The 12,114-nt window shown below is 37.2% G+C and overlaps 1 protein-coding gene across 3 annotated transcripts in view; it reads left to right on the top strand.

Annotated features, from left to right (window-relative positions):
* The window catches only part of SYK (spleen associated tyrosine kinase), a 54,360-nt gene that overhangs the window by 27,453 nt on the left and 14,793 nt on the right, over positions 1-12,114 (top strand). For 2 of the 3 annotated variants that reach the window (XM_040580305.1, XM_040580306.1), the window contains exons 4-7: positions 4,261-4,399; positions 5,829-5,910; positions 6,911-6,960; positions 11,643-11,711. In XM_040580305.1, coding sequence (XP_040436239.1) covers positions 4,261-4,399; positions 5,829-5,910; positions 6,911-6,960; positions 11,643-11,711 — 340 coding nt within the window. The remainder of the gene's footprint in view (positions 1-4,260; positions 4,400-5,828; positions 5,911-6,910; positions 6,961-11,642; positions 11,712-12,114) is intronic. The other variant, XM_040580307.1, reaches the window with a different exon arrangement.

Below are 12,114 nucleotides of genomic sequence, written 5' to 3'. Positions count from 1 at the left end.
CGCATGGTGTATTTTGCTATTTTGGTAGGGCAATGCCAGCAAAATAGAATACAGTGATGCAATCATTCTCGCAAAGGTGCTTCATTACTGCACAGTGCACCACAATAGTCTTATCAGGAGATGAAGTTTTAGGTTCCATCGTAGATAGCAATAGCATGTGGCTGAGCTAGCCCCTAAATTCTGTACTGTGCTGGCATTCCTGAAACAGCTTTGATTGTGTTACTAAATATGGGAGAAGAAATTATGTAAATGAAGCCTGCAGTCAATTCTTTTTTCCTGTGTGTGATCCTTTCACAGAAGGCATCAAGTTAATTCCTTATTGCCCTCAAACTTGGAAAATGTGCAGTGTGCTACAGATATAGAAGTGATAATAAATAGATGTGTTGTTAATAACATTACAGGAGATAGGGTCATCAGGGCAAACAAGCAGGAAATGGCTGGAGCTTGATAAGCAGTGGGACTGTGGCATCAAGGAAGCTGTTATTGCTGAGAAGGCAAAGCAAGGCCAAGAACAAACTTTAGCATGCCCTTGACTCAGGAGTGAGAATAATTTCACACCATTCCTAAAGCAAGCATTTTGCTAGTTTATTTCCTTCATTATTTTCCACTGTAGAATGCTGTGACTTCTTTTTTTCTACACAGTCAATGAGGCATGTTGTAATAGCAATTTTTTAATTTTTTTTTACCCTCAGGGATTTTTTTTCCTTTAGGAAGAAAGGGATCATTTGGCTTTTCACTTGGTTCACTTGGAAGCAGAAAAAATTGGGACATTGTTCTTTTTGCTTCCAAGCAAAAGTAGAGCCTTTACCAAAGGAGAGAATGGATAGCTATTCAAACAGTCTGCAATGATACTCCAATAGTTTTTGGTTGCTATTTAGGTTACATTCACAATAATGTAAAAATATTCACACATAGATTGCATGAAAATTAAAATCAATAACCAAACCTTCTTTGCATTGCATCTCGTAGCAATTCGAGTATCTCAGTTCCTTTTATAACTGCTGTTTTAAAATGTATGTCATAGAAAAGCTAGATACCTTGATGCTTCTCTATCAATCTATGAATTCAAATTTGCTCTCAGTGAAGTTGTTCATGTTTCTGGTTAATCTCAGTGGATGACAGAGAAATAATGTTTATTTGCAGGTGTTTATTATCTTTATGTTTTTGTTCTGTAGATCTGTAATTCTCTGCAATGGCATGAAATGCAAGACCAGGTGATATTTCACTGCTGGCTTTCTTCCTTTCCAAAGTGCTTTTTTTTTAAAAAAATAGCTTTTTATAGTGAAGATTTTTTTGTTATCAGTTTGTATTGAAGAACGGTAAATATTGCGTGTAAATTCAGAGCACGTTAAAACAGATAATACATTTGGAATTTTGGATTTTTTTCTAAACTTTCTAATTGTGTACTTTTCATAGAAGGGAAGTTCTATATATAAAGAGAGTCTCCAAATCTGATGTGATGACCCTGAGTAGTACAGGCAGCACCATCAAAAAGATGTTATAACCTTGATTTCCATGTGAAGAGGTCAGTTTATAACTTTTCAGTTTGAGCAGCTTTTTTGATTCTGTTTTTTATCATAACTGTAAAGTATTGGGTACTGTGTACCCAGCCAGAAGTCTCGAGGCTTAGCCTAACCTAGACAGCCATTATCACAGTTTACAAAACCAAAATAAAACTGTGAAGTATGGCCTGTGACAATCCTTGTCACCAGAGGCAAAAATATTTTTTGTTTGGACTGTGATGGTAAGTTCTGTGAGAGCACTTTTTGGACCAGTAAAGGATTTCCTTGCCAAAATTAAGACTTAGGCCATCGTTTGGCTGTAGCTTCAATGCTTTTGTTACTTTCAGAACTTTCAGAACATTCAGAACAGAATGCTTTCAGAAATGTTTTGGAAGATAGTAGTACCTCCTGTTGTCTTTTGTAAGGATTCAAATTGTGTTGGACTGGCTACAGTATACAAAAAACCACCTGGGCCATAACCCCAACAGAACAAGGCTCCTTTTGGACACTACTCAAATCATAAGAGCATTAGAATGGAGATTCTTTGGATGTTGCAGCGATAGAGCTGTCTGACAGAAGCTGCCGTGACCATGAACTGCAGATGTTGTCAGAGTTAACATAGTGTTAGGTTTGGGGGTAAGGAAGAGCTCAGAAATGCAACTACAACCTAATAATCCTGAACTCTACTTAAATCCTGCACTGAGTGCTGATAGGGCTGTTGGGATCTGTGCCAAGAGAAGTCAGGACTCACTACTCGCATTTGATGCCTGTGCTTTTGAGAAATGTTTGTGGTGCCTTTGTGATAGTAACAACTCTTGCAATGAGAACCAGCTTCACTAGAGCTAACTGTATCGGAGCCACTGTTTCCTCATGTGAAACATGAAGGACATTTTACTGTTACTGGGAAACAATGCATTGCATTTTTATAATCTTACTTGTGCTGTATTCTGAACAGAAGTCTGAATGCAATGAAATGCCATTCATTGTGGTTTAGAAACAGTGCCCTCTCTTCTGATAATATTTTTCCAAGCCTTTTTTGCTAAGAGCAAGTAAGAGTCATTCTTTTAGCAGAACCTGTTGCTCTCCGCTGGTCAGTCAGCGCAGAGGAAATCAGCATACTGAGGAAATACCTGCATGTCACGAAAAACCACATTTTCAAGTTTCTTTAGAGACACTAGGCAAGTTACTTTGGTTTCAGAAAAAAACCTAAACTTACTTGCTTTTTCTTTTATCCAGCATCCTGTTCACACCTTAGGCAACAAGAATCACTCTGCTTGAAAAAATAGTTGCATGAATAGTTCAGAAAAACACAGTTTTAGTTCAGCCTTGAGTGAGTCAGTTGAAGAGGAGAATTCAATGCTCTGCAGTCTTCTGAGATATGACAACAAGCACACATGTTGCACCAGCAAAGCTTTCCAACACCTTAAGTGAGAGTATTTCTGCTGTGTTTCTTTTCAGGGCTTTTGAAAAATTGAAAGGAGAGTGAGCAGATTTCTGTGCACACTGGAACAAGAAACATTTCAGTGTTGCTGAACCTGAATTTTCTTACAAAAATAAATTACTCAAGAAAATTTTAATCTATCTCTACTGCCATCTCACTGTCAGCAGCAAGTGAACATGGGCAATTCAAACTAAAATGAAAAAACATACTTTCTAAACTCAGAAACCAACGATGATGGAGCTAGTAGCAAATTCCTATCTACTCTGGGTCCACTCTCTGTGTGAGCTAGCCTTGAATATGCATAAAACAGCTCTGCAACGCTTTACAGGCATCTTAGATGTTGCTTGCAGACCTCCTGGAAGAAGGAGAACATCCTGGTTACCTCTGAATTTTAGATAATGTTTTTATATTACGTTCCATGATGTCTCCCTGGTGAAGTTGAGACCAGATATATATACTGTGTGAAATTTCATGTGAATTTTTATGTAAAATCTGCAACAAAGCTTTAATGTCTTTAAAGAAATTATAAGAATTGATGAATACAGAAATGTGTGATTTTCTTTAAATCCCTAGTCCGACAAGCTGTTTCAGTGCACAAAGATTTTCCCTTTATTTGTATTTCATGTTATATTATTTTACTGTTTTGTCTTCTGCCCTTGCTGTCATCTCTTTATTTCAAAATAAAAGAGATAAGAGAGAAAACTCTTACTTTAATGAAGGCACTTACTTGCTGTTTTTAATTTTAGGTCAGCTGTAGAGGACATTGAGGTGTAGCTGCTTGTTTACAAAGCCCATGGAAGTCTGAGGCCAAGATCCAGCACTTACAAGAAGCTACGCCTTAATCTCCTCTACAGCTGACCTAAAATTAAAAACAGCAGATAAGTGCCTTCATTAAAGTAAGGGTTTTCTCTCTTATCTCTTTTATTTTGAAATAAAGAGATGACAGCAAGGGCAGACGACAAAAGGTTTACAATTTGTACACAAGCCTTCAAATGCTTCCTTGCTTGGAGAGCTATTTGGGCATTGCACAGTGTTCTGTAGCTGCCTAGCAAAGAGCTCCACACTGTGGATTTTCTGTTGTCATCGGTTGCTGCGGCAGGCAGAAGAAATTTAAATTTTAAAGCATTCTATCTGGAAACAAATGACACTATGAAATAAATGAAAGGCTTAACAAAATGCCTTCAGATTTTGCAGTGCTGATTTTTCTTTGTTTTTAATTCAAAACTTAAAGGAAAGGGTGATTTAAAAAATAATTTTCAACACAGATGCTCGTTCCTAGTAAAGTGGAACCTTCAAAAATCTCTCTTATTCCTGCAGTATCCGAGAAAGGGACAGCAATGGTTCCTATGCCCTGTGCCTGCTGAATGATGGAAAAGTACTGCATTACCGTATTGACAGAGATAAAACAGGAAAGCTCTCCATACCGGATGGAAAAAGATTTGACACCCTCTGGCAGGTCTGTTAGATTTGAATCACTTGGTTATCTGTCAGCTGACTAAGGCAGCTTGTTTTACTTTGTTGAGTGACAATAGTCTTTAGCTAAACAGCAACATGTTTGGGCGGGTTATTTGTCACGTTACCAACTTTACATTGTTTCTATACATGAAGAAAATATATCTTAATGTAGAAAGCTATGTAAGTGTAGAGAGTTTAATAATTTTTCAATGTGATGTTGCAGCTTGGTCGAGTTCAAAATTGCTGCAATTATTATTGTTAGCTGAACATTCTCTAGAATCTAAGGCAATTTACATTTGCAAGTGACCATATTCAATAATGGCTATACTAGGTGTAGTCTTGCTGATGCCCTCTACAACAGCAATAAACAGAATTCCAGGAAGCACAAAAGGGATGCTTTTAGGATGCTGTACACATACTGCATCCTCTAGCTTTGAAATTCTCTACCTTCAATGCTGAAAAAGCATAGTTTGCTAAGGGTTACCACCAAAATACGTCTGAAGCCTGGTAAGGATTAGGCAATTAAGGAAAGCATAGTTGATTATGCTATAGTTGATAAGAAAATTGAATACTGGGGAAATGAGTACTTAAATTGAAAATGCTAGGGGAATTGAAACCCCTGCAGAAATCTCTTATGTCCTCTTGCTTAAAATTCTATTAAAACAAGTAAAGTGACTCATAAATCTAAACCATGAATCTTTATTTGCATATATTAATTCTTAGCCTTTCCTGTAAATGCCCTGCGTATTTCTTTCCTAGAGTCACTGGAAATTTAAAAGCAACTATGGTATCTTACAAGTTTTTTGAATACACCTGCAACTTTTTCACTCACACCCCGGCCTCCTCTGTACCTAATTGCACCAAAGCCAGAGTAGCAGTAATGAGCCTGTAATAAAATGGCATGGAGAGGACAGTCCAGGAGCAAAAGTGGCTATAACTGTTTGTGCTGTACATTTATTAACTGCTTACACCCCATTGTGACTTCAAGGTCCAAAGAAAGCATTTGCATATTAGGAAAATTCCTGCGTTGTAGTTGTACCCATCCTGGAAAAAAAAAAAAAGTAATTAAAAAAAAGAGGGCAGGACCTCAGGGGTATAAGAAGAAGTTATTTGCTCAGAATTACAAAGCTGGTGAGTAACAGAACCAGGTGCAGAATGCTGACTCTTAAAAATCCAGTTCCTGGGTCAAGTTCCAGATTCATCCACAAGGTTACTTCAGAAACATGCACCCCTGCTAAACAGAAGTAAAGATGGGGTAGGGACATTTGCAGTAAAGATCTGCTGTAGGCCCAGTTCATTTGCTGTAAAATATACCAATTATTGTACAGATGCATGCAATTTTAAAGAGGCAATGTATTTAATTATAGCTCCCTTATCTTTTAATATCTTTTTCTCTCCTTTTTTTTTTTTTTCTCCTCTCATTCTGGTAGTTAGTTGAGCATTATTCATACAAACCAGATGGATTGTTAAGGGTTCTTACCATTCCCTGTCCACAGCTCGGCTCAGAAAATGGTGAGTTATTCCTATTATTTTGGTATGCATAAACAGCCATGTTAATGATGATGAAGATGTGTGCATTTTTTTCCACTTGCTATGTAGGTGGGTGCAGATTATAGTAGATTAAAGTTTGATTAAAAGAAAGGTAAATGTTAAATTTCCAATTTTTCAAAAGAGTCAAGAACTGTCAGACCTGTAGCTTATAGCTTAAAGGAGGCTACCAGCTCCAGTTATTGCTGCTTTAAATTTATGTCAGATCCAAAATGTGCTTTGCTGCTCAAAGTGGCAGTGTGTGCTACTTGGCACATGCGCACTAACAAGGCGGTCATCCCAGCACTCCTCCAATGGTCTTTGCTCAAAGCTAAGACCAGCACGTCAGCAGCATTGCTATGGGCATTCAGGTTGGGTGTAGTGAGAGGTTCACGCAACAGGCGAGCGGCTCGTGGATGTGGAGTTGCTTCCCGTGCTGGTGAGAGCCAGGCAGAGCAAAGGATTCGCTGCACCCGATGCTGAAAATAGGGTCAGAGAGGCATTCCCTGATAACTTGGCAGAAAGGAGGGGAAGGAGTGTGGGGGTGTCCTGAGGTCTGGTATGCTCTCTGGCCTGTTTCTTCTTTAATGTCGTGTTAATAAAACCCTGTCCTCTCTCTTGCCCTGATGGCCAAGGGAAAAAAGGTGCTTCTGCCTGATCCTTTTCTAACTCATGCTATTCCAGAAGTGATGTTCTTTCTCTAAGGACTTTTTCTGTCATTCCAACTGGATACAAGTGCCATGGTGAAAGGATATGACTGTACTTTTTCTGCTCCTTTGAATCACTGAGGCATTGCACATACTTTTGCCTCTGTGGCAGCAAGTACTGGAGTCTGCTGCACGTTTCAGACAAAGGCAAAGATAGGCCAGGAGAAGCACTGTAATGTGATTTAAAAAACAAAGTTGGTCCCCTTTGTAAAATTTTTTGTTCTTACAGTACGTTTCTCACCTTACTCAGTATCCTTCTACATTTGATTCTTTTACAGATAATATTGTTTTTAACACTTGCCCTCCTCTTCCTGGAACTCCTTCTAAGGTAAGAGTAGGTGGTGATATAGCAGCAGTATTCATTTGAGAAGGCTTATAGTCACATACTGCTCTAGGAATCCTAATGCTTGGATATTATTGCAGCAGTAATTTTGTTTTTCTAGGGATATAAGCAGTAAGCTGAAAAGAATAATCATAACATATTCTAGCACAATTATTGCTTTCATCAGTGTTTTGCATGAGCTATTCATCATTTAATTATGTTAACTTCTTTTATACATATAATGTATAGGAAAAATGGTTTTTTTTCATATACACAATGCCTTGTTGATGGTCATGTTTAATCAATGTTTATCAAAGTGACTATATCAACAGTAGGAGAGTTACTGCTTTGTTTACATTGTCCATGTCAAGAATCTGTTGACTGAAGCAGAAATGGAGGTTCAATTTGCTTTCATATTTGGTGCAGTAAAGATCAGACTTTGCACAAGGGTTTGATTCCTTGTGCAGTGAAATTAGGCGAAGCTGTTTTATCAACTTGAAGAAGAGTGAGCAAGGCCAACTGTGATTATAATTGCCTAAGTTCTCAGAGTCCATTGATTAGAGAAGCCACCTGAGGTGTGATACATAACACCATTTCATTCAACTGTACTTGATCTCATCTGAAATAGGAAGTTTAATTTAGTTGTTTTACCACTCCTCGGAGAACCTAATCAGGTAGGTCATTATCTTGATGCATTATAGAAAAAAAATAGTTTTGTTAATGTAGGCAATTACATTTAGTTCAGTACTGTTGAGTCCCTGTGAACAAACATTCTCATTGGAAATTATGCAACCGGAATTGGTGCCTTTTTTTTTTTTTTTTTTTTTTTTTTAATGTTGCCTGAAGGTTTGGATCTGTGCAATTTACAAAGATGACCATGAAGTTTAAGCACATGAGACCACATGTATATCATCTGGTGTACACACAGTCATAGAGATGGATCAAGCACCTTCAGTGTGGGAATTATCCATAGAAAATTTTGCAGTTTAAATGTATATGACAGTAAATTCAAGAAATCGTATTTTAGCTATTTAACTTATCAAAGAAGTAGTAACAACAAAATAAAAAGTATACCTGACTAAGCTAACTCGTGTTTGAGACCGTGCAGTGAAAGTAAATGGGCCAACCTCTTCACTTTTCGTGAGTGCATTGCAGTAATGCTACCCCAGTTGTTCATGATGCTTTACAGGTAAAAGACTCGGTCACGCTAACAGGATGTGATTAATCTGTCCTGAGGTTAATGAACTCAAATGAAGAACTGTTCATTCAGCAAATAACAAAGGCTCTCTTTTGAGGAATTTTGAAACAAGAGACATATCTGTCCACATGTCACTTCAGCCTAGAAGTGGTAGAACTACTTTCCTCTAATATGTGCTTATGTCTTTCCACTCAGAAGGAGCTCAGGCGATTAGCCAAGAGTATATGCCTTGCTTTTAGGTGAGATTAATTCCACCCTTGAACATGTGCTTTTCTAGCAAGTAGCTGACTTAAATATGCTTGGTCACTTGCATGTTTTACGTACAACCATTAATGTTTTCAGGACTGATTGGTAGTAATTACATTTAAGACTTGTGCATGATGGATAGAAGGAAGAGCACCAAAGATATGAGTGAGATGTGTTAAGTGCACATTTTGCAAATATTCTCTTAAAATATTTCTTAAAGTTACAATATGTTTGACATTCTGAACTTCTTATAACAGAAATATGAATTTTGTGTTTTCTTTAGATAAAACAAGCCTGCTAAGTTACTTTTCTATAATATAAAAATAGAAAGTGGAAAATTTAAAATGAATATTACTATTTATGGAGCTCAAAGACTTCAGTTAATATTGACAGGTTCTCATACATTAATATCATCATGCAAAAGTAGTAACTCACTGCAGACCACTTGTAGCTTTTTTTATACACAGAGCCTGAAATACAATGAATTTGGATTGCAAAAGCAAAAATGCATACTGAAAAGAACAAATACAATCATGAAGACTTATGTAGAGAATGTGCAATCTATCTTCACATTATTTCCACCATCTTAATTAAGAATTAAGAGTTTCCGACATTTCTGAAGTACTGCATCTTTTTTATTTTACAAAATGGATTGCCAAAATACGTGAATTGGGATTGTTAATGTTTGAATTGGGACTCAACATTATTGAGATTAATTGGAGAAATTTCCTGGAGAAACAGGGTGAAAGAAACTGATGAAAAATATTGCACTTCTAATAGTCAGCTGTAGAGCACAGGATGGATGAAGGAGCAGTGACAGTTTTTCAGAGGTTGCCTATAGTGGGTCAGAATGGGAACAAGGACCAGCAACCATCATGCTGGTAGAAGAAAGGGAAACATCAAGAGTGTTTCCAGCTTGTTCAGCACTGGTAGGGTCTCAGCTTGATTACTTTCACCAGGTTTTGGTGCTGCACCAAAGAATGTTGTCCAACAGGAGATAATCCAGAGCCAGGCAATAGGAATGATCATGACATGTGAGAAAAGATTGATTAGAATAAAGAAGAAAAAGAAGGACAGTAAAGGGACACAACATGATTAACAGCTGAGGAAAGGAGGACAATGGCCTGTTCTGAGGGACAATCTAATACTGGTGTTCCCAACCAGACCACTTTTTCAATATATTTTTATTTTCATATATAGTAATGCCTGAAATACACTGATGAGATTCCAAAACCTTAGTGGAAAGCATGCCCAAATATGAAGTTGCTTTGAAGCTAAGAGAGAGCATGACCACTGTAGAAAGATCTGCTGGATGATGTACAAGGCAGGCTGTCCAGCTAATTTCACTGCAGACTGTTGGTGTGTAAGGGCTTGGAGTAAAACCTACAACATTAGGGAAGGGATCTGTGTAGCTTGCTAATGCTCCAAGAACAAACGTAAAGTAATAAGATGTTACTGTTTCTTGTCCCCTTTTCTGTAATCTGGACATCTGCTTTTTAATGATACTAATATGCTTCCTCCGCAAAAGGAAAGACTTTCTGCTGAGTCTGTATTGGAAGTAATTTCTCCGTGCTGAATATGGAGGCTTTCTCCTTACTTCTCTCAGCACGTGTATGGACCGATACTTTTCTTGCCTTGCACCAGAAGCTCCATAACTAGATTTAAGGTGATTTTGATCCCCTTTGACTTTGTAAATTACCTTTTTCTCCATGCACACCATCCCAATACGTTTTTAAACCTGCAGAGGATATTTTGTTATGAGCCTAAAATCAGCTGTTGACATTACAGTGAAGCTGCCAACTGCTGGCCAGTTACCAAATCTCCATTGAACCTCTTCCAGAATATTTTTAGCCACAGTTTATCAGATAGTAAGAACAGACTTATGACTGTTAAGAACAGACCTTATGACTACAGCATAACTTCAGACTAGTACTGTTGCTGTCCCTGAGTAATTTCTCTTAGCATGCATTTGTATTTCTAATACAAACATTTGAGTTAAGCAGGATTGCCATCAAGGTAGTATATGCAGAGATATAGAACACAGGATGGATGGAGACAGGGAGCTACTTCCTAAACTTTTCTGACAAGAGTATAGGGAACCACGCTTACCATGTTCAAAAGAGCACTCATACTTCTTTGAGAATTTATCTGCTGCAAATCTGTAGCTAAGAAGTGCTTTGGGTTTCATTTATTCACAATATAGAAAGAGTTTTCTGAGGTAAAAGAAAATAGTGGATTCAATAAGCTTTCTCAATATGCAGTAACTGACTTTTTATGTATCATCGCTATGAGGACTGTCAAGCATCAAGAAAGTTACTTTTCAAGCAGGAGTAGGGACTGCATGGCTATCCTTCGACTTTTGAAACAAAAGATACCTTTTTTTTAATGTGAAATCAAACTTATTTAAAAAAAAAAAAAAAAGCAACTAGGAAAAATTCCAATCTGATCCATTAGAAAAGCTGTCTTTTCGGGGGCGGGCGGAGGAATCCAACTGGGTTATTTAAAACTTCAGCACATCTAACGTAAGAGTTCAAGGGCCGTTTAAAGTGGCTGTGTATGTGGTTCATTATGATCTCAACCTCAGCATAAGCCTAAATGTTTGGTCAATAACTACTGCATCACAATTTTAATTAGGTAGGCATGATCTCTCAGTGACCCCTAGAAATGTTAGTTAAGTCACATTTAATTACATTTATGTATTATTGTAAAGCATATTTGCATTTCTTTTAGAAGTATCTTTATACAGAACATAAGTGCACATGTAAGATGTAAAGCCTGTTAATTTTCATTTGGAATTAGTATCTGTTTCTGTGCTTTTTCCTTCAATAACCATGTTGTCCTAAGGCTACGGTATGTCTCAAGTCTTGTTTGATACATTGCTCATACTTCCAGACACTAAAGTTATCAACTGATTTACATGACTAAATATGCGGGGAGTGGCTAAAGTTCAGGAACAGAGGTAGGGAAAACATACTGTGTAAAAGATCTGGGGAAAGGGTGATGTGCTTAAATTTTAAAAAGGTGTATCTACAGATTCAAGATGGTTTGAGAGTAATATAGTTGAAAGAAAAGTTAGTACTAAGATTTCCTGTAGTACATTTTTTGATGCATCATATCTGTACTTGCAGGCACACACAAAAGAAAGGTTAGGAGTGTTTTGTTCTTATATACATCTGTTTTGTAAGATGCCTTTAGCTATTTTCCTGACACATTTACTGTTCCTCTTTGACGTTGTGGTTTCTAGACTTGGGCAGGAGGTGGAATTATCTCAAGACTCAAATCGTACACCTTTCCAAAGGCTGGCAGCAAAAAGGTGCCTCATATAGTCTTTCCAGGTTTTTGACTGAGTTAAAAGGACTTACACTTGACTAATTTCACTCTTTCCCCTCAACCACCCTTTTGGCTTGCAATTACTAAACGTGTGTCTTAGCTACTAACAATCAGATTATGAGATTTTGTAAATTTTCTGCTTCTTTCCTAACAATCTGCATAATTATGGCCTAGTTTTTATAATTAAATAATGGTTTTGAAGAAATTTTAAAAACAGAGGAACTATTTTTAATTTATTTCTCACATCCCAAAATATTAGTGCAGATCTCAACATGTCTGCAAATAAAATGTGATAAAATGTTTTTCAAAAGCCAGTTACTTACAGCAGAACAAAATGGTATTTCTACTCTGAACTATCATTCCTAATGAGAAAAATGGCTTGCTTA

Source organism: Falco naumanni, chromosome Z (genome assembly GCF_017639655.2).
Source record: "Falco naumanni isolate bFalNau1 chromosome Z, bFalNau1.pat, whole genome shotgun sequence".
Taxonomy (NCBI): Eukaryota; Metazoa; Chordata; class Aves; order Falconiformes; family Falconidae; genus Falco; species Falco naumanni.
This window is presented reverse-complemented; position numbering and strand designations above follow the sequence as displayed.